The following is a 23,293-nucleotide window of genomic DNA, read 5'->3' as shown; positions in this document are numbered from 1 at the left end:
TCTCTCTTTAAAATTATTTGCTGTTAATTATCATATATATTCCATAAAATGATAGACTATTTTAAAAAGAACATTTTAAAGAGTCAATCTTCTATATTTTCTCAGGGACAGTGTTCTCCTTTGAAACCCGTCCTATGTAGAAGCTACGAAATATGACATAATAGCTACAGATTCTTCGTCATAATGTCATCCAAACATGATAGTATATTAAAATTTTATATATTCTGCTAAAGTAGTGCAGTAACAAAAAGAAGAATATAGAGACTGATAGATGTGACGGGGGCACGTACACGGGGGTTGAGGAATTAAATAGCTGATTTGAAATTCCCTGCAGGACACTGAATTATTAAGTAACAGACGAATTAAATGGAAAGGAGAGGGAAGAGCGTCGTACCATAATTCGTCTTCGGCGGTATTATCAATCTTACTCGGTCCGTGAGATGTAAATGTAAGTAACCGCACGGTGCGTGCGTTGAAGCCGAAAGAGAGGCAATTCAACATGCAAAATAACGATGATTGTACTTTCTCACGGTTTATCTACGCTTTTTCAGTTTTCTACCTTAATGAAAAATCAAAACGCTAGAACAAGAAATCACCTGATTCATATCTCGATGAAAACGAAGACTCCGAGACGCGAATTGTTACGACCATACTTATGTTTTACCTCGTCGTTCGAGATAAAATATCCAAGTTTGGTTATAAGAGTATATAATGATATACTTTTGTAATCGAGTACATTATTATATTTTCTAGTGTACTAAAATATTTTCTGGTATATTTCTAGTATGCTAGAAAATATAATCATATAATAATAGCAAAGAGCTATATTTCCTATCAAATTGGTAGATAATTTTTTTCTTAACAAAAATTTGTTTGGTGCATCGTTATCATTAAACTACGCTTAGAACAATTTTATGTAACAAATAAAAAAAATCTTGCGAGGAGATAAAAGAAAATTATTTATATTTTTGATATGCCATTATTTGCTTGTTATTAATGACTCGTTGAGTAATAATATTACTTTAGCGATATTTATCAAACAAAAATATTTGATTTTATGATATATATTTCAATATACACGTATACATGCATACACGCGATTTACCTGAAACTGTATGTGCTTCGCGTTTGCGTTTGACAATGTTACAAAAACTAAAAAAAATGCTACGCATTCGTTGCAATCAATGCACCATTATTCTTGTTGGTTATCCTCTCGGGAAAATTTATTGATAAACAATAGTCCGACGATTGCGGTGTTGATCCGTGAATACTATTGCCGAAGCGCGTCATGCGCTGATCGACGGCCGAGCCGATTTTCATAGCGTCCGCTGCGCGCGAATTCGATATTGCTTGACAAAAAATAAAGAACACTTTATACGTATTAGCAGAACGTATGTCTTTAAGCGTATTTCACTAATCTGTTCATCTGTCGGTCCCCACGCGCGAAATAACTGACCGTTGGCAATGACGCGCTTTTAAAACACATTATTCAAGTTTATATAGAAGCACGCAGCGAGATTCTTTTTTGGTATAAAACGACGTGAAACAGCAAACGTTCGTGAGAAAGGAAACACGTGGAGTCTAAACTGTGAATGAAGAATCGAGAAGATAGTTTTCATGTTATATGAAAACTTTTAACTGGTGTTGTATCTCTAATTGAAATGATGGAATATCTTTATCTCTTCTTTGCTTCTCTGAAAAGTTTGGTTGTGTTTCTATATTTTACTATCTTTTCTTTCCGGCCTTGTAAATCTGTACTTGAGAAGCAGAAGAAATAAGCCCAAACCTGTAAGATTATATTTATGTCGTCATTAATGGGAGAGGCAAACTTTGCACGTACAGAATAAAGTAAGTTCAAGTATAACTCTAAATACGGTTATATGAAAACATACAATAATGCGACAAGATCCTGTTACAACAAAAAGTCGTTATAACTTTATAATATATAAATATAATCTCCCTTTTATTTTTTCAATAAAACTTATTTAAGTAAATTACAACTTTACCTTGTTATTTTGGACAGAAATCTTTATTTCTGTCCAAAATCTTTATTTATAACTAAAGTCTATCCGTGTTTATTTAATTTATCTTGAAAGTGTGCACCTTTGCATGGACCTCCTTGCAAGCTTTTACTAAGAGGATAGTCGGTGAGCCTACATTCTTCTGCTTCTTTAATGCAGAAATATTTTTTGCTTCTCTCCTCGTCTGCGAGGGAAACGAGATTTTGCGAACACGTAGAATGCCGTCGTGTACGAGCGAAACGCGGCGAAATGAAGAGATAATCCAGAATACGTCGAATAATCGGCGCTCCGGTATAGCTCGTTCGTTCGTGCTGCGTTTCTTCGTTTCTTTCCCTTTTTTTTCGCATACTCTTTCTCTACGTCATTGGACGAAGTTGCGCGAACCGGGCATGTAGAAATAAATGCGGCAATCGCGCGGAATAAACGTCTCACAAATCACACTTGTCCCCGTTCGCTCGCGATTTTCAGCGACAGCGAATTCGCTGCTCCGTCTTTCTTCTCCATTCCGTAGAGAGATCACAGCGGAAGTAAAGTTTCGGAAGAGGCGAAAGCATACAGACATAGGTATAAAATCGGTTCAATATCTTTCTTCAATATATGCATATATATTTAAATGGTTTTATATTCTTATATATACAGAATCTTAATATAATTGCAATAAACTGCGAAATAATTATATTTTACACAATATTTACGCAAAAAAATATAATACCGACGTATAAATTCGTGGTTATCAATCTAAACTAATAAACGAATTTAATATATCAAATAATTTTAACTATTAAAAATACAACATAAATGTTTAATTATTTTTCAAGAATTACTTATACATTACTTGGTAATATATATATTATATTGGTTATATATTACTTTTTATTTTATTGTCACGTAAAAAAGAATGGTCATCCTATGCGAGTAGGATTTCGGAAATAGCAAAGGTCTACGTGAGAAAAATTCGCGGCCGTCTCTTTGAAACGAAGAACGATCGCCGATTACCGCGACGACATTCTGCCTATTTCTTATCTTGCCACTCTCAAAAATATCCTCGAGTATCTCCTCTTTTCTTCAAGATTCAACGTCCTTTCAAATCTTCTTCTGTCACTAACGACAATGCATTCTATTGCATCGCGATGGAATCACGACAATTGGTCTCGAGAGAGAATCAATATATTATCTCTCAAGAGATGCAGTATACTGGAAACATTGACATAATTATGTCAACAATAGCACCGATAATTGATACATTATATTCGCCAAATTAGTAACGTAATTCTGTCACCGATTGTGGACCTCTGATAATCGATATACCGCAATATATGATATATACAAATGGAGTCAGGAGAATAATATATATAATTGAGAATAATATATAAATACACTTTTTTATATTATTAAACGTTTTGTCTGACACAAGAGTTAATGTGATGTTACATATATTATAAAAATTATTGATAGTTGTTTAAGAAAGAACTTTGCAGATAAATGTAAAAGTACGATAAATAATAATCGATTGAGTATTACCGAGTGTAACTGCTTTTACAGTAATTTTTACAATAAATATTAATATTAAAATTATTAAAAATAATTATATTTTTATCCAAAACTATATAAGATGTTTTATATATTAAAAATTTATAATTAATAATTTTTTTATCCAGAAAATAAACTCATTATTTTGCATATGTTTGATATTAAAGTGAAAGTCATCATTATTTCCTACTTTCTCGTAGGAAAATGTATCTCAATATATTTTCCTTCTCAAGCTGTGCATGTTTCTCATGCATTTAACCCACAGCAATGTATTCCATTGTGTTCTCATAGATAATGATGTTGTCGATTCTTCTTGAAAGACAGAAAAGATAGGCAAATTACTGTAAAATTCGCAGTTGAATGTTGACATTGTTGACGAAGCTTTGTGTGTCTGATTACGGAAACCTCGTTCTTGTGCAGCAAGGAAATATTTTTTGACCAAAAAAAAACACATCAGTTGGTTTTAAATAATGTATATTTGTTAAAATAAGATATAAAAGGTTTATTAGTTAATATTATCTTAGACTCAATAGTAATTTTTATCAATTATATTAACACGCTGCAATAATTATTTCTAATACGCACACTACAATAATTAGTTCTTTATTTATAAAATTAATTATAGTAATATGTACCTATATATTAATGCATATAATATAAATTATAAATTTATAAATTTTGCAACAATCTATAATTCCTTTTAAAATTTTCTTTAATATACTGTAGATAATGTAAAAGAATGCCAAAAGATCAAAATAATTGCAGTATCTTTTCAAACGTGAATTGAAAAAGTTGCCAACGTACATTTTCTTATTTATATTTGTCTAATATATTTTGGACAAATTATTTAATGGTTTCTTTCTGCTGTGCTTCACAAAAGAAATATTCTCAAAAGTTTTTTTAACAACCTTTTTCCATGCATGTTCTTTTTTTTCGAATTCTGGCGACCAACTCGCAATTAAAAATTTTTTAATGCCAGGAAAAGATCGTGAAATGGGCAGATCTGGGGCAAAAAAAAGATTGGGTGAATTCACTGAGTGTAATGTCGTAAAATTCGGTAATGACCTGGTAATGAAATTTCAGAAATTTATGGTGGCTCGTCACGCACTCCTTTCTTCATACGAGAAACGTTTGAATTTTACGACGACTCGCGTTTACGGGTGCTTCGCATTGATTACGGATGATACGTGCATTTCCGCCTAGAATCACCGAGAAGAATTATGCAGTCTAATTTTTTTTATGCCCTCACAGTTCTGCCGTAAAACTCGCGGAATACCGTGTACCATTTGGTACGTGCAGAATCGAGTACGGGCGCATCGCTCGTTGATACATTCTTTCGATTGCATCATGAAACATGCGTATGTTATTCCACCGGGTTTGTATTAAACCATCTTGCCGATAAAAATAGGATTGGTTGGTAGTAAATAAAGCATATTTGTAAACATATTGGCGAAAGTCGAAACTTTATATCTATATCGGGTCGACATTCTTACCAAGAATTCTTTCTACACGAAAAATGTAAAATATTAATATTTTAAGCATCATACCTATAGATACTTAGATATTTATATTAAATATTTGTATTTTTTATCACATATTCACGCTGACGGTATAAAGGAATATCGACATAAATTCATTTGTTTTATAAATAAGGTCTTATCAAGAAACGATTGGAAATAAAAAATGTATTCTGTTATACGCCCGCGGATGTTTTCATAGAGAAGAATGTAGTTTTTGTACGTGCTGACTGATCCCAATGGCGCGGAAAATGAGATTTGTGAACAATGAAGATCTTTATTCCGTCGACAGAGAAAGTTTACAGTATTGTTGCTGCATTTATTGCAGCAAATATTCAAAGGACGACGGACAAGCCTTAACATTAAGCCAAGCATTTTTATTGAAGTTAACTTCCCGTTAAGCTCGTTTATTGCAAACCTTTCCTTGCTATTTTATTGCAAGAGAAATTACAAATTTATGAAAGATGTTACAATGGAGAACGCACGAATTGGATCACACTTCATAACGAAAAATCATCCTTCGAATCGTGAAAAGCTTTCTGCAATATTTCTTTTATTTGTATCTGTATTCATATATCAAGCTCTGCATCATTTTTCTCAATAAAATATTAACTCTGGATAATAGATGTGGAATTCCACATAATAACATTATTTCTACATGTTGCCATGCATATAAAGCTTTGCAGGTAAAAACACAAGTTTTTAATGTGTAGTTATGTCAACTCCCTACAATATACTGATCGATGGCATACTGCTAACATATATTGCTTGCTGGATGATTTATATACCATTAAACATGTTTTATGCAATTTAGGGATATGTATATGTACGCTAATTGAGATATTGTAATTTTTAAAATTACATTTTTCTTATTAAATAATGACTAAATGTTGGACAATACATACAACATCGTTACCACGAGCTGGTACTGGTGAATCCCTAGTATACCAAGTGAGAACTCGGTCGAAAACAAGTTTTCTTGATTTTCTACCGTCGCTACATAGCTCTTGTAACCTATATAGATTATATAAAATCAATATTAGGAATATATAATATTTTTCTAATTAATTAATTTTTAATCAATCAAAAAGATAAAACTAAGAACATAATCCAGAATGTATTCTAAACAATTTTTGTGTAAATCTAAAAATTTATCGTTACCAATATTTTTCAACTTTACCAGACGTTACGTTATAATCTACTGACGCTAACACATGTAACTGCTAAAAATTTGTAGATAATTTTCTATAAATAAATTGTCTCTTAAACAAATTTATTGAATGTTCAAAGTTCGATTCAATATATAGAATAATGTGCCGAAAAACATTCTATTAATATTTGTCAGAATTTTTAAAAAATATATTAAATATAAATTAAAATATACGAATTAGCAATAACGATCGTGATTTTTTGTGCTTACATTTATATTTGTAAGAAGCAAGTATTAGAAAGATATTTCTAATATCAATTTTAAAAATTTATTAACTTATAATTTATTAATTTTAAAAATTCTCATTATCATTAATCTTAATCATATGTCTTATAATATCTTCTGGATTTGACACATTGCTATTTTACTTATTTATCTTTTTCCAATCTTCTAAAATATCCTTCATCGTCAATAGCAACTTCTTTCGTCTTTTCCGAGACAAAGGAAATTAATTTTTCTTTGTTACAATTTAAGTGGAACATCTATCATTCTTACATCTTTCTCACAATTCTTTTATAATTAATCCACGAACTCTAAAATTAGTATATTATTGAAATAGAATAAAAATTTAAAATAAGCTTGTGATCTATCAAGAGACACGGTAGTGTCTCGCGCCAAGTACACGCGGAGCTAGACCGACCGTGACTCTTTTACGCGACGCGACGATTAATTCAAGGTAATTGTTTTATGTAATTATTTTATAATTATCTTATTCTATATATTAGTACGCATATACGCGCGTACGCGAATCGGCAGTAACACCGTAATCGTGCCGGCGATATCGCTGAATTGAATTGCTTCGTGCTTATCTGGAGATTTCGTATCCCTACATCGTGTTACCACCGCTGCCGGAAAAGAAGGTTCTCTACGCTTGGCAGAAAGTGACGACTGACACGTTCGATCTCGACTTCGTTGATCGCAGAAGAGCTGGACTCGAGGTACGTTTCCGATTTGCAATTACTTCAAATAATATTCAACTTCAAATAATATTGATGATATTAAAGGGACTTTTTTGATCTCGCTAAAACAACTTTACAAAAAACAAGATTTATTTGCTCACTTAATATTTGCGAGGGAGTTTATCTTTTAGTTTTACTTATATATTTTTATTTATTTAAGTGCTAAAAGAAAAATTTATCCGTTTAACCGGCGATATAAATAAAATAAACAACGCAATTATATCTTTAGTAATAAAATGAGATAGAAACAATTAAATTAGAATTTTATATATTTTTTTAGATTTAATATTTATATTTTAGCTCTGTATTATTTTTAGTTTAATTATATTATCACATGTTCCGTTGACATCGAACAATACTTGTTCATCAAAATACCACGTTCGAATATATTCACGACCGCGGTTAGAATCAAGTCCTCAGAATGTTACACGTCCCTGATTACACGAATTGAAACAAAAACGTTGGGAGCCGTCTGGTCGACGCGTTCCATCGCGACCCCAATGTATCTTACCCACCAGCGCATTGACCTACTCCAACTCGGAGCTGCACCATTGAGATGTTGCTCAGCTGCAGTCGCGTCCCTCGAAGGGCTGTGCGTTACGTCATCGCTCATAGTCGACCGTAGTTGGCACGCGGCTTCGCCCTACGCAGACACCCGCGTCTGATTTATGCATCCTACGGGTTCAAGAGGATACTATTCGCCGATATGAATGCCAGCAAAATTTTTCCTCCAAGTTTAAAAATTTAAAAAGAACAATTTTTCTGAAATAAAAGTAACTACCAGTTTGTGTGTGTGTGTGTGTGTATTAGTTTTAACTACAATTCTGCAGCATTAATCATTAATAGTATTTTCGTAATTAATAGAACTAGATTCTACATTTCTTTATTACTTTTTAATACATTTGTAACAGTTTCTTTAATTTTGTTTTAAAGATATTAAATAATTTTTATTCTTTCAGAACTTTATATAAAATTAATTTATGTAAATGCTTTTGTGGAAAAAGTACTCTCCATAATGTAAAACATTGAATGTATATTAAATAATTAAGTTACAATCAATCTAGTCATATATGCTTTGGTATTATTATTTCAGAACTTTGAATCCTTCAATCATGATAATACAAAAATTATATGTTTTTAATAATTTTACAGAAACATAATTATAATTCAAGAAGAGGGGAATAGTTGCTTTTTATATAAACTAGTAGTTTTAATAATTTTAAATTACATACATATCTTAAGAAATCATATTCACAGAAAAACACTTTTTTTTTAACTAACACAATAAGTAAACTTTTGCGTGCACTGTGTTATTCATTTTAGAGAAAACATTTTCTATCTTATTGTTAATCTTTTCTTTATAAGGCATAAGGAAATTTCTCGGTGTTCAAAACATAAAATAATTAATAACAAATTATATCTTCTCATACATAAATTTTATTTTAGTTTGTTCCTTTCACGAGAATGCAATCACATTTCATTACTTTCTGCTTGTACAGCTAATACTCATTGGCAGAATTCCCAGAAACCAAACTTATCTATTCTTTTCCATTTTTTGTATAAAGCATCGACTGGAAGCAAAAGTGCCGACGTCAATGCCAAAAAATTGATTTTAAATGTTATTTATGAATGATAGTGTCGCGGACAACTATTTAATATACATCAGGACATCTTGAAATAGTATATAGTAGTGGGAATTTATTCTGCAAGTAATCTTTGTATTGAACTTTTCTTTGTCAAAAATTTCATTTAATTGTTAATAACTGCAATTTTAATATTCAGTTAAAAGGTTTTGAATCTGCATAGATCTTTTAGTAGAAAAAAATATAATCAAAAAATAAATTAAAAGTTGGAAAAAATAATACAAATTGTCTTTAAATAGCATTATAGTTTGTATAAATTTTAGTTCTCTTGAGTATTTGTCGACAATTTTAATATATTGAAATATTATTAAAGTTTTATATTTTTATCCTCTTATTTCGATAAAATATGATCCATACAAAGCATTGTTAAACTGGAGTTAGCTTAAGTATTGATCCTTTATAGATACAGATTTGTTAAAAGCTTATTCAGTCCATTGTCGCTAAAATAAATATTTCATTAAAAAGAGATATATTAAAGCACACAGTTTTTTGTGCACATTTTTTATCAATTAAATGACGTATTATTTATATTACTTTAGCCCTTTGTTTTTCTCTTTTTTTCAATTATTCACGCAAAAAGAATATTGATTTACGTTATTGCTTAAATTTTAATAATATAATTTTATGTTTTATATATTCTAATTGTATGTTACAAACACAACTAATTTATATAAATTGAATAGTGTTAAGTATGACCAATTTACATTATTGTTTCGAAAGTCATAAAAGAGATAAGACTATACATTTAAATTTTATTTAATTAAAACCTTATGCGGGTAGAAATGTAACACAAATACTCCAAATATTCAATAACAGAATCATACCTGTTATACGTCTACTTATTGAATTCCTTAATAAATTATTGCGAAAGATGCGGAAATCGAGATTGGAATAATCCAATTTTGTTCTAAAATTCCTGCATATTTGAATAAATGGCAGTGATAAAATTCCTTTACGTCACTTTACAAAACTTTAGAAAAGAAAAACTAAAATGCCATTCTTGCTTTCATAAACTATGTCAAGATTGAAGAAAAGAATCTCGGCTTGCACGAATACAGGGTAATATCTTAGGGAGTATATTCGGGACAATAACCATTAGCATACGCTGATTACTAATCTAAAATTTAGATGTAATCTCGACTGTAAATTTCTCAGCATATAAATCCTGATATTTCACAATTCTGAATATTGTGCATTACGACTCTAAACTTGTAAGCTATAAAATCTCCATCTTCAGTTCTCAATTCTTAGTCTTCAACTCTCGGCTTTCATCAGCTCTCATTTTCGCACAAGTTTTATAATTTTTCCCAATAACACATTATTATAATTACAATTAATAAAATTTATGAGTTTTTCTTTGTAAGAGTTGTCTACAATAAAGTGTCATACTCCGACAACGTTTGTGCATAATCAAGGCCGTAATTCACCGAAACTTACGCTGAACGAAAAAGCCGGATCGTGGAAGCTCGGGACTAAGCTAAGTTTCCCTCTCGCATCAATGGCACGTACACAGAAGGGGTAGGCGTGGCACTCTACGTTGTATGCTCGCGCGTGCACCGGACGCGAAGGGATGAGACAAGCGGGTATGAGCAGGAGGTGGAATACGTGCGTATGGGATGCCGCGTGAGTCAGGGAAACGAAGACAAGGATATGAAGACAGAGTTATTTCGCGAGATGAAACGAAACGAACGACGTGTGCGTAAGACGAGGATGATAAAATAATGAAGAAGCAAGAGAAAAGGAAAGAGAGGAGGAGAGAGAGACAGAGAGAGGGGGAGAGGGAAGAAAAGCGAGAAGGGTTGAATCTGCACGGAAATGAAATAGCGGATAGAGGGTAGCTGCGAGGAACATTCTTCCTTATCCCGTAAGCGCGAGTGACAGAAGTAGAGAACGTGCGCCGTGAAGAGAGCGGAGTCTCACGAGAGCGAGGGAGAGCGTGAGAGAGGGAGCGAGAGCCAGATGGAGCAGGACAGAAATGCAGGGCGCGAGACCGCGCGACGCTTTCAGTCATCGCCCGATCCTCGGCGCGCACGGTTTTGGAGCGGGTGTTTCTCTATCGTGGGAAATAGAATCGGCGATTTAAATGGAAGTCTTTTGAGGGATGGGAATCGTGTGATTGGCGTACCGAATGCACGCGTCGGACGAAAGTAGAGCGGCGCGATCGTGCTGGAAAAATCGGCGATCGAAAGGCTGAGTGGGCGAGTATATCGCGATACCGAGACCTCGATGTGAAATTAACTTACAAAAGATGGAATGAGAATCGCAAGAGAGAACTGTGACTAAATTTCGTTACTATGATACAGGTGAAAACGTGCATCGTTTAAATGCAGAAAATATCGAGACCAATCGGAATATAAACGAATGCTCTCATTAATCACGGCGGCGTAAGAATTTTACGAGAACTTATTATCTTTTCTCTACTTTTTGATTTCAATCGTTTTTCATCGAAACGGTATATCGATTCGTCGTCGAAGGCCTACATCGATCATGTAGTCGCGAGGCGGTGTCTCAACTAGCGAGAAACTAAATCAGAAGTCGCGCGGGTGTGTTTCAGAATTAAGTGGTGCGAGTGGAATGACTTTTTTCACTCAGTGATTTTTAATTATTCAGAAACCTTTAGTGCATTCATACATGTGTAATGTGAATACACGGACAAATAACTCCGACTTTATCTGCGGATTTGTCGTAGCGAAATGAAGGTGCATCTCTGCCAGACTAGGAGTAGTTAGGTGAGCAAGATTAAAAAAATATTCTCGTGTTACGTCAGCGGAAGAGGCCTTTTTTTTAGAAGCCGGGGGAAATAATGCAGAATAATTTTTTATTAGGTTATTACTACATTTTTAACTCGCTTTTTAATTAAGGTGGTAAATAGTGTGTGTGAAATGTAGCACAAAATTCATATTTATATCTTTAGATGAAAATATCTGACCAATCTAAAATTAATTTTCTTTTAAGACAATAAGAGTCATTGACGTTTTCAATTTTATAATTATTTAGATAATTGAGCTCAATATTGAATTTAACAATTCCTGAGTTAAAAGCAACTCAAAATGAAGAATTCTTACTAAATTAAGTTGTATGAATGTTAAAATAAGATTATAGAATTAATTAATTTTGAATACTATATGGAAATGCAAGAAGTTGCTTGTCAATCACGTTTTTAAGAAAAGTTTAATTGTAAATTAGTCAAAGAATTTTATTATGCGAAACAGTCACTGAATTTTGAAACGACTATTGTGTAAAAACAGAAAATATAGTTACACTTAATGATTTATAATTAAAAATTTAGTTTTTGTATTTTCTTTAATTAAATGATACATCTCTTGTAAATTTATGCAATATTATCTGCATGATTAATAACGTAAAATACTTTTGTCTCCGGCCTCTGTAATAGCATTTAATTAATCCTTTGAACAGTGCATCTATTTGGCTTTATGTTAATAGCGTTATATTGACAGTTCATATTATTATAGTTAAAATTGCTACTGTTATAATTAACAAAGAGAATTATAAAATATAGATTAAGTAAAAATACACTGTTAATCTCTGTCACTAAAATAATGAGATACACGTGTAACACGCGTGACATATAATAAGTTCAATATTTCATCATTATTTATCATAAATGAGTCGCAACAATCGGCAGAAAATACTGATTCTATTTGCAAGAAGAAAGATAGTTAATCCAGTGCATGTACTGTTAAATCAATATCAATAACATCAAATTATCATAAAATTATTCACGTGAATAATTTTATGATAATTTGATGTCATTGATACAGTTATTAATGTTGTTATTAATATCTTTGCAACGACAGCTGAACAATAAGAGAAAGCGATGCGAGAAAGGGGCAACGATAAAATCGATTTAACGTCGAAAAGCCTCTCTTAAGCTTTGATATATTGAAATCGCTACGCTGCGCGCTGGCAAAATAACAAAGTTGTTGTAAAAAACATTATCACGTCGATAACTCCGTGTTAAAAAAATAACCGCTTTGATATGTTTCAAGTATTGTCTTTATTAATGTGTTGTTATTCTTTTCCAGATCTCGATTTCGCGTACAACATGTAATCATAATTAGCGCCGTCGTAGCCGCGTTGATAATTGCCATAATCATCGGTCTGTGCGCACGTAACATCACGTCGGACCGGCGAAATGATGAATATCTAGTGCCGCCCGATCCAGAAAGCTTCCAGCCACCATCGTGGAGCAAGTTGAGAACTTTCAAACGCGGTGCCGTTTGCGCGGACGGAGCACCATGCGCCGTTATCGGCAAGTATGTGTGCCAATTTCACAAAAATGTAAAACTTGTTTTTCTTAATTTGCAAGAATATTCGACATAGTCGATAAATACCCTTAATTGATTCGCCGGGTCTTTTAAGATCAATCCTGGAACGCAATGGATCGGCGGTGGATGCTGCGTTGGCCGCGCTAATATGCAACGGACTCGTGAACATGCAAAGTCTAGGTCTCGGCGGTGGATTTATAATGACGATTTATCAAAGATCCACGCGTCGGGCCTTCGTTCTCAATGCAAGAGACCGCGCACCTTTGGCCTCAAATTCTACGATGTACGATGGCAAATCCGTAAATGCATCTTCGTTCGGTAAATCTCGACAAATTTTATGATAAACAATGTTTCAATCGTCTTCTCCGATGAAAGACCTTGATGGAAAAATGTCGCGGAATTTTTCACATTATTAATCAGAATTTCTACGAAAATTTTAAAACTTTCTCAGAATTTAAAGATTTTCTCGGATTTTTTAAATAAATTGGAACATCCTTCAGAAAAACTCAGACCAAATAATAATAAAATATTTCCGATTTTTCTCGCCAACATATCTTTGTAGAAATCTGAATAAATATGAGAAAATCTGCGCAATTTATCAGAAATTTTCATACATACTCAGAAAATCCTCATTCAATTATTTCTGAAAGTATCTGAGAAATTTAATACATTTTTCAGAATTTTTCATAAATCTAAAATATCTGAGAAAGTGAGAAATTTTTTCACCAGGGTAGCGATTATGTAACTTTATCCCTAGGGCGGAAAGGTGAAAAGTGACAATTTCCGCCATTAACTTCAATGGTGAAACTTTTCACTTTTCACGTTTTCGCCTTAGGGGGAAAGATACATGATCAATCCTCAGGGGAGTATTTAATGCCAACGGATTTTAATCGACAGGTGCACTGGCGGTTGCCGTGCCCGGCGAACTGGCCGGTTACTGGGAAGCTCATCAACAATTCGGTAGATTGCCATGGGCAGATTTGTTCAAACCGAGCATCGAGCTCTGCGAAAAGGGCTACGTCCTGACATTAGTGCAATATGACGGCCTTGCGTATAATAAGAAAAGCATTTATAATGATCCGACTTTAAGGTACGAATTTGTCAAATGTAAAAAGAACCACGCATAATGAATGATGAGGTATTTACAGTGGCGTGTATACGAAATATATCCCGTCATCAATCTTTTAGAGAACTATTTGTCGATCCCGCAACTAACAAATTCCGTAAACCAGGTTCCGTTATTAAACCCTACGCGCTTTGTGAAACGCTGCGGATTATCGCCGAAAGAAATGCGACTGAATTTTATAACGGTACGATCGGACGACTTCTCGTTAATGATTTGCAAGAACAAGGAGGAATCATAACGATGAAAGATCTTAACGAGTACAGGTAATTAATTAAAAGTGTCAATTGTGCGTCACGAAGAGAACTCGTTCTTAAGTATATTACCTTTTCTATATCCTTTGAGAGTAGGTATACAATGCGATTAACAGTGCATAAGTTGTCGTTCAAGTTCTGTCCTTTTCGGTTTCGATTATATTACAAACTATGATTATTAGCAAAATTCCACTTGAATTTTCTCGCGAAAAATTACACTATTTTTAAACCACCCAACCTAGAAGTACTCACCTATTGCAAGAATAGAGATGTGCGAACTATTCAAATTTGAATTTCTATGATTCGAATACAAATCATATATATTGTCAATTTTATAAAATTATATTTTCCGTTAATAAGCAAAAGTCATTAATAGACGCATTCAGTAAGTGCATTCAATATTACAACCGTTCACTAAGTGACTAAGTAGCAGTCAAAAAGTTCCTTTCTAATCTTTGACACAGGGGAGACCGGGGCGGAGTCGTCACTACAATTATCTCGAAATCTGTATGTTGTGTGAACTCGCCATTAATATTGTAAACACTACTTATGGTGCTCATGTGACCAACGGAGTTTAGTGAGATTATATGCTATGTTGTTATTTTCATTAAGGCAAACGTGTTTTCGGAGATCAAAAGTAAAATTTTTTGCGCGTCAAAAATTTTAAATATTTTAAATATTATTGTCTCTCCTAATCTCGAAATAAGTGATTCTGAAGACTAATGCATGCTGAACACAAATCCAGTGAAATTTTTTTATCTTCGTTGATTTCTAATATTTGATGAACGATTAAACTTAGTGTCCGGGGCGAAGTAGTCACTAATCATGGAGGCTTCGGGCGAAAATCAAAGTCAAAAAAGCAGCAGTGGTCGGATTCCGGCGAGGACTTGGATAATATGTGCTGCGTGTGCTCAGAGATGACAGAATAGAGCTGACGAGAAACAGTGTGTTTCGTGCGAGCGTAGGGCACATAAGTGTGTGCGCTTTTCTTGTAATTATTTTCCGCCATCGTGTTTTTAATTAATGTTTCCATTTTTCTATTAAAAAATAATTAATAAAATGTATCCTATTATTTTTCATGATCGGAATTATGAATTTTTATTTAAAATCCAGTCCAAGAGTGGAGTGACAATTCCGCCCCGGCAATTTTGACATTTCAATTTTTGCACCTTTGTCGTTTTCACTCTATATCAGTTGAACAAAGCGACGTAAACCAAAAATGTCCATATAAATTTTGTAGCCAAGGCTTCATTCTTTACAACGATATATCACATTTTACTAAAATTATTTGTTTTATTGGTAAAAATCGGCACCAAAAAAATAGTGACGACTTCGCCCCGGTCTCCCCTACCCTGTAACCCTATCAAATTATAAGTAAAAGTTTGAATACGCGTAAAAAATAGTAATCTATGAGTATTGATAATAAAATAAACTATATTATTTTATTTTAATTTCTATGTATGTAATTGTATGTTATTGGATACTATATTAAAGTATTTTTCGGCTAATTGTTTCAGTTGCTGCGACGTTAAATAAAATATATTTCATTAGTTTTCTATTAAATATATTTTTTTGTACGTGTGCTTTAAAAAGAATTTATAGATACAATATTATTTTTTCACATTAAAATATTCTCTTATTATCTACGTGTTAAAATTCAATCTAATAATAATTATATTGTTAATTAAAAATTATATTTTAACATTTTGATTCGCTTTGATTCAAACAAAATTTTGTCGATTTGATTCGATTTGACGTCAAAAATCCTTGGTTCGTAGTATTCGTACATCTCTATGCCGGAGAACATGAAATTATTTTGATTTAATTATTACCGCATTGCTGATGATAGCTCAAAGCAGAGCCGAAACATCCGATTTATAATTATCTTATTAATAATTAAAAATTGTTACAACGCGTTAACTCTTACGCATTGTTATCTGCGTTGTACTCCCAAAGCCCACCTTTTACTTGTTACTTGTTAATTTTATTATCGCGAGAGAATCCTTAGTTATTTATTTATTTATACTACATCTTTGTTATCTTTATCCAGAGTTTCATGGGATCAACCGATACAGACAAATCTTTCGAGCGGAATAAAACTCTTGACTACAGGAATACCCGGTAGTGGAGCTATTCTCTCGTTTATTCTCAACGTCTTCGACGACTACGGCTTCACGCCGGCCAGCATAGCCGATTTTAACGCGACAATCCTCACGTATCATAGAATGATAGAGACGTTCAAATATGCGTTCGCGTTAAGGACGAATCTGGGCGACGGAGCTTTCATCGATATGACCGAGGTAAATACATATATCGAATTCTTCTTTTTTAATATTGTGCTGGGTTTGTTTCAATCATAATTGTGCAGTATTTCAATCCCTTTGAAGATAACCAGAAACTTAACGTCGAAAAGTTTCGCGCGCGCGATACGAGAGAAAATAGATGATACAAAAACGTGGCAGGATCCACGGCACTATGGTTCTCCTAACTATGCTATTGTTGAAGATCACGGTACCGCGCACGTGTCAGTGCTGGCACCGAATGGCGATGCAGTATCGGCTACCAGCACCATTAACTTTTAGTAAGCGGATTTTCACCTAAAGTTGCATCGTTTGCAAATCGTTAAAATATTCTTTCCGATTCTGACGATTTTGCAGTTTTGGAAGCGGAATAGTCAGCAGAAGAACCGGCATTTTGTTAAACAACGGCATGGACAACTTCAGGATTCCGTCGCAGTTTATTTATTTCGGTATGCCGCCAAGCCCCAACAATTATATCGCACCTAAAAAGCAGCCATTGTCCTCGATGGTGCCGTCCGTTCTGATCGATCGGCACGGTGATGTCAAGATGGTCATGGGTGCCGCCGGTGGTAAGAGAATTCCCACGGCAGTGTCACAAGTCAGTATAGCACCTTAAATATCTAATAGTCCGGATTCAGGTTTCTATTTAGCCGAGATTAATAAATCAATGGACAATTCTCACGAATAAAGGCCTCCTACGCTTTCAGGTGACTGCGAAGATACTTTGGATGGGGCAAACAGTCAAGGAGGCGGTGGACTCAGCAAGAATACATCACCAGCTATTTCCGTCAAAGCTGTCTTACGAGTATGGGATCCCTAAGCAGGTGGTCGACGGTCTGAAACGTTTGGGACACGTCGCGGAACGTTACAGGGTCCGCGGCAGTGTAGCCTGCTTCATACTGTACGAAAATTCTACAATTTTTGCCAACGCCGATTACCGCAAAGGCGGCGACGTCTACGGAATCGATTGATTCACGTGCGTTCACATCACCTTGTCGATCCAGCCGTCACCTTGCGGCACAAATCTTTCGCGAAGAAGGATAACCGACTTTTTTTTGTTCAATCAGCGCCGAACGTTTCTTCGTGATTATCATAAACACCGACGTACGCGATCGATCTTGTTATCATACGCATCAATATTATTGTTCAATATAACTTTTACGTCTTCTCGCTCACTAATCGCATTTTATCCATGCATCGCTCTTCCTTCCAACAATATCCACGTCAATCCACGTATCTCGGATTTATTATCCTCCCTTGAACCTTCATGATATTTATTTATGCAAAACAGATAACAATGTAAGTACATGGAAACTGACGAGTTTCTTTTTCACAATTATAATATTCGATTCGAATTTTCAGCGCAACTGTTCGATATTTCGTGGACGTGAGACGTGACACTACTTATTGAATGTGTGGCGAGAGGAGTGCGTATGAGAACGAGCACGTATTCCGCGCCTAGTTGAGATAATCCGTCGTCCGTATCTATACTCGGCCTTGAAAATAAAACTGCGCCGTGAACGAAAGAGGAATTCGATTATTTGAGTATACAAACGATATGCCAGATTCGCAGGCGCGACATTTAATAACACCTGATGAACCTGAAAAATTATGCGACGCTATATATAAAGAATGTTGGATAATCGAATATAAACATTCGAATATAAAACATCTGTTTTTGTATAGTTAATTAATAGCAGTGATATCATCTTGAATAAACATTATACATTCTCTCGCTGCAAAAACATACACTGCCGCGAATTACGGACTTCGCAACGTGTCAAATTTTCCCGTAAATAGCAACACTGACAATGAGAGAAAATGTTTGGTATTTGCAACTATAATTGCATAGTAAAATAATTATGATTGGGTTCTTATTTTTATAGTTATTATTGCTACAATATTAGTAAAAATAACTTTATATGCATAATCTTGCAATTATGGTCATATTGTTATCGTACGATTATTATAGTACTTATACTATACACAAATCGCAAGTTAGAGTGTATAAAACTATTTATATGGTTGAATAAATGCATCTTAAAGCTATGAAAATAATAATGGGTGCTTTCCAGTTAACGACACAAGTCGAGCGTCACTCTATCTTTGTTGTTCACTAGACGTTGAAAAAGAACAGAATAACTCTTGTGTCACTAAATGAAAAGCACTCATGTAGAATAGAGTCAACTATAATTCGCATTGTTAAAATAACTATTATAAAAATATAGTTAGTACCAAAAATAACTAAAAATTATAATAAAATTGTGATAATTGCAACTATTATTTTTTTTCTCAATAAAATGTTAGAATACGATATTATTTACCTTTACTGCCCTCATCGTGACGTTTTTCACGATTCGTATTGTTATTGACTCGCCAACGTCGAGGGGAAATTTCCGTAAATTTCTGCCAAATAAAACTCAGCTGTAAAACAAAGTTACAGGACTCGTTACTGCGATCGCGCGATCAAGAGCAAGATGATTAAAAAATACGGAACTATGTAATATATGAAATGTCGTCGGTGGCGTGACGTCGTCTGTCTTTCACGCTTCGGTAGCTTCGCTTCGCGTCGACATCGTACGACATAGAAGCTCGATTGATTGCGCGTGTGTTAATGCGTGATATCAGCTTTCCTCCGCAACAGCACCGAGTCGGTGATATCTATAACCCGGCTCGGTGAATGTAACAACAAAATATTTCCCGAATTGTTTACGTCCCCGTTACGAGCGGGCACCTCCGCAAAGGTAGATTGCAAGAGTCACGTACTTACGTCTTACTCGCAAACGATTAGAATACAACGTGACACGCACATTCCTATCGGCAATGCACACGTTGATTCCTTAACACTAGATTTTTATTACTCCAGAAACTCTTAATTCATAAAAATCCCTATAAAAGAAGAATTAAAATTTTTCGCAAAATAATTATTTGTAACTAATTTAAAATTTTCTTGGAATTCTTATAAATTTTAATACATAAGCTTTTGCAATTCGGATTATCGGCAAATTAATTATATTATTTTACGTTGGTTAATGTACTGTCTAATATAGACAATATCGTAATTGCGAAGCTAGACATCCTTTGTCGATAAACTCGAAAAAGCAACTTTGCCCGTCGCAACGAAAAGGTTAATTAAAGGTGAGTACATGAAAGCTACTTGTGTGCCTCAAGCCGAATGTCCTCGCTTTTAATCACTGCAGGCGAAAGTATGCTATACCGGCGTCGGTATTTATACAGGAGCGTGTATCATGTCGCGTCCTTGTTAATCACCAACATATCCCGGGATGTTAATCATGAATATTCAACGTACGAGGCTGTGTAATCTTCGAGGAGACACAAGAATTTAAAATCCGACACGGTCCGTTTGAAGTGCGCACGTGACAATTATTTCCCATACGTGTATCTCGCGTTTAAGCTAGCTACTAGTGACTACTTGTTTTCACGATAGCGCTACGAGATCGAAAATATAAAGTTTGCCGTAGGGAAGCATAGGTGCAAATTGTCCGGTCACTCTATTGCAGACACGAAATTTCGTGCTACAAGTTTCGCTTCATGTCTGGGAAAAGGTAAAACTACTACTGACGTCCGGATTCGGGACTGCTTGAGAATGCACGAACGCTTTCACAAAGTTTTAGCTGCCGTCGACTCGTGCCCATGGCGTGCGCCGGCTTATCGTCGCTTTATTGCACTGGCAAACCCTCTTATCGTTGGTGTCTCAAAATAAATTTTCTCGAGATAAATAGGAGTTCCAATTTGTTCGAGATAAGCAGACCAGGCGTGCGGTCAAAATATAACGATACTGGATACTAAAGTTCCAATTGATGAAAATTTCCTCATATTGAAATATGAAGATGACAATATTTACGAAGTTTTAGAATTATTAATTTTAAAGTCGGGCTGATGAATCTGCAACGTAAAACGCACGATTCTTCATTTGTGGATGTACTTCATTGGAAGTTACGGCGGTATTAGAAACGGGGAATGATAATTTATAAGGAGATCATTCTCTTTCCCGCTGTCTCTCTCTCTCTCTCTCTCTCTCTCTTTTTCTTTTAAAAATATGACATCTTAGGTTGAATACGTGAAATATGTTAAATTGTTAAATTTAACTAGTTTTTCAAATCGGACATACATAAAAATTTAAAATGCTTTTCGATCTGTGAATTATCAATTATTTATTGATACAATTTGATTAAACTTAATGACACTTGATTTACTAAGGACATCCATATTTTCAAAGAATATTGATATTTTTTAGATTTTTTTCAACTTTGTTTGATCGATCCATCAGTTATGAAGCTATATAGGTACTTGATTTAACTAATGCATTCTCCATTTAAATAAACAATACGTCATGATCGATACTGGCCCCGACATAGTCGTCTCGCAGAAAGCTCAGATATTTCAAACAAGAGAGAAAGGGCAGCTTGGAAAATCTAGCGACAGCTTAAAATATTATAAACCCAAGTTGCCGAGTTCTCGAACTGCCGGATGCATATCGAGCGCGCGCGAGATTGCCGGGGAAAACTTTCCACCTGGAATCTCGTTGTCTCTCGCGACGAGATCTCACCGTTGGAGTTTCATCGTCGATGTCCACGTACATATTTCCCCCGCGATAAATAAGGTTGACCCATTTAGCGGAGGCGACGTAGACGACTATACCGAAGAGGGGGTGGTGTGCGAGGGGTCAAAGTGCATTGTGTATTCCAACGTAGTGGCAGCGCAGTTTATACAACGGGGTCGCAGTAGCAACATACCGCGGCGTTTCCCCGGTTCGTACGAAAAAAAAGTTGCTTGCAACTTCAAAAAAAGAGGCTCCCTCGCCGATGGTGTGCCGATACGCTCGAGCGCGCGAGTTATCGAAAGCTTACTTACAAAATGCGCATTGATCTTCCTGAACTTCTTGAAAAGACAAACTCTCGTATAAGATATTGATTTTCATATATACCTATCAATCTGCATCGCAAGCGTCGTAAAATCAAAGTGTCAAGAAATTTGATCAGAAGATCGAGCAAGTACGTGCTTATGTTTCTGTTCTGTCACTGGTTATTCGTTACTTTTATATTGTACTAGACATCACAAACGTCTATTTAACTTTAACATTATAACTATTACTATTACACTATTAACCCCTTACATAAAACTGTCAAAATATACGATGACAGAGCTCACGAAGTCAGTGCAATGAGAGAACCAATCAGCATCATCACTGGAGAAATGTCAACAATAAAATTTCTTACACGACTTTTTTATGAGAGGATGGATGGGCGGAAGATTACGCCCACAAGATTGTTTCGCCTTTATCTTGAAATTGACTTATTGATAGCTTACTGCTGCGTTTCGAAGGGCATTTAGCGAGAGGCAATCGCCTAAAATTGCAGACGGTAATAATGGCGATGAACGGATGCCAAACGATAAGCTGCAAAACGATAAGCCACTGTTTAAGTAGCAGTTAAGTGCAGGTAATTAGCTACAATAATGACTAATACATGCGCAACGTTTTAAATACGGCACGTTTTATTTGCTCAAACGTCATGCAAACGTGTGTCCAATTTTCAAAAAAAAAAGGGTTAACTTCAACATTGTGTAAATCGGTAAAAAAAATCGTAGGAAAATTTAAAAAAAAGCATTTTGTAGGTAAAAGTATGTAGTTTATGAAACGTTAATTGAATTTTTTGAAAAAAAATTTTTTAATTGAGTTTCAAGTAGTCAAACATAAGTTAATTTTAAGGAACAAAACAATGTGTTCTTTTTTAAGGCGTACAACAGAGAAAATAAAAAAATTTTAAAAATCCACCGAAAGTGCGTTAAAGTTGAAACTTCAAGCTTCAAAATGCTTTTTTAGATTTTTTTAACGATAATTTTTCGCCGACTTACAGCAGTTTGAAAATAGCCTAATTTTTAGGGTTCATGAAGTGTTCCCTATTTTTTTTTTGTACAAGTGTATAATATAGAATTTTTTTAATAAAACATCATAATATGTTAATAAGAAATAATTCTAATATATTAGTTTGCTTAATAAGATATTTATTTCTGAAAAAGTTTTTGAATTTTTTACATAAATTATTACATCTAGTTTTAGACACGTGCGCACACTTATGACAAAAATTGTATAATTACTTCAAAAATGACGGCTACTACGAAAATTATACATATAATTTTCCAGTAATTTAGATATGGAACATTCTGCATGTAGGCATTATAAAACAATGACGCAATTAGTATGATAGCAATAGTATATTATATATATATATATATATATGGTTTACAGAAGTAACATACGATAGTAAATATTCCATTCTTGTTGCATTTCTGAACTAGCAGTCGTCTTAGCACATATTAGGTAAATATATGTATACATATATTACAATGATATATATATTGTTTACAGAAACAGTTAAAATATATTAACATATATTACAATCTCGCTCCATTTTTTTGTAATTA

The 23,293-nt window shown here is 34.2% G+C and overlaps 1 protein-coding gene across 4 annotated transcripts in view; it reads left to right on the top strand.

Annotated features, from left to right (window-relative positions):
- Positions 1 to 19,160, top strand: part of LOC139809707 (scoloptoxin SSD14-like) — a 34,429-nt gene extending 15,269 nt beyond the window's left edge. For 2 of the 4 annotated variants that reach the window (XM_071772824.1, XM_071772825.1), the window contains 9 exons: positions 7,004 to 7,216; positions 12,927 to 13,157; positions 13,264 to 13,487; positions 14,067 to 14,259; positions 14,358 to 14,558; positions 16,597 to 16,846; positions 16,934 to 17,127; positions 17,204 to 17,444; positions 17,554 to 19,160. In XM_071772824.1, coding sequence (XP_071628925.1) covers positions 13,337 to 13,487; positions 14,067 to 14,259; positions 14,358 to 14,558; positions 16,597 to 16,846; positions 16,934 to 17,127; positions 17,204 to 17,444; positions 17,554 to 17,817 — 1,494 coding nt within the window. In that variant the 5' untranslated portion in view covers positions 7,004 to 7,216; positions 12,927 to 13,157; positions 13,264 to 13,336 and the 3' untranslated portion in view covers positions 17,818 to 19,160. Of the gene's footprint in view, positions 1 to 7,003; positions 7,217 to 9,589; positions 11,610 to 12,926; positions 13,158 to 13,263; positions 13,488 to 14,066; positions 14,260 to 14,357; positions 14,559 to 16,596; positions 16,847 to 16,933; positions 17,128 to 17,203; positions 17,445 to 17,553 lie in introns of those variants that run through there. The other 2 variants (XM_071772826.1, XM_071772823.1) reach the window with 2 other exon arrangements.
- The last annotated feature ends 4,133 nt before the right edge of the window (positions 19,161 to 23,293 follow it).

This window comes from Temnothorax longispinosus, chromosome 3, assembly GCF_030848805.1.
Source record: "Temnothorax longispinosus isolate EJ_2023e chromosome 3, Tlon_JGU_v1, whole genome shotgun sequence".
Lineage (NCBI taxonomy): Eukaryota > Metazoa > Arthropoda > Insecta > Hymenoptera > Formicidae > Temnothorax > Temnothorax longispinosus.
This window is presented reverse-complemented; position numbering and strand designations above follow the sequence as displayed.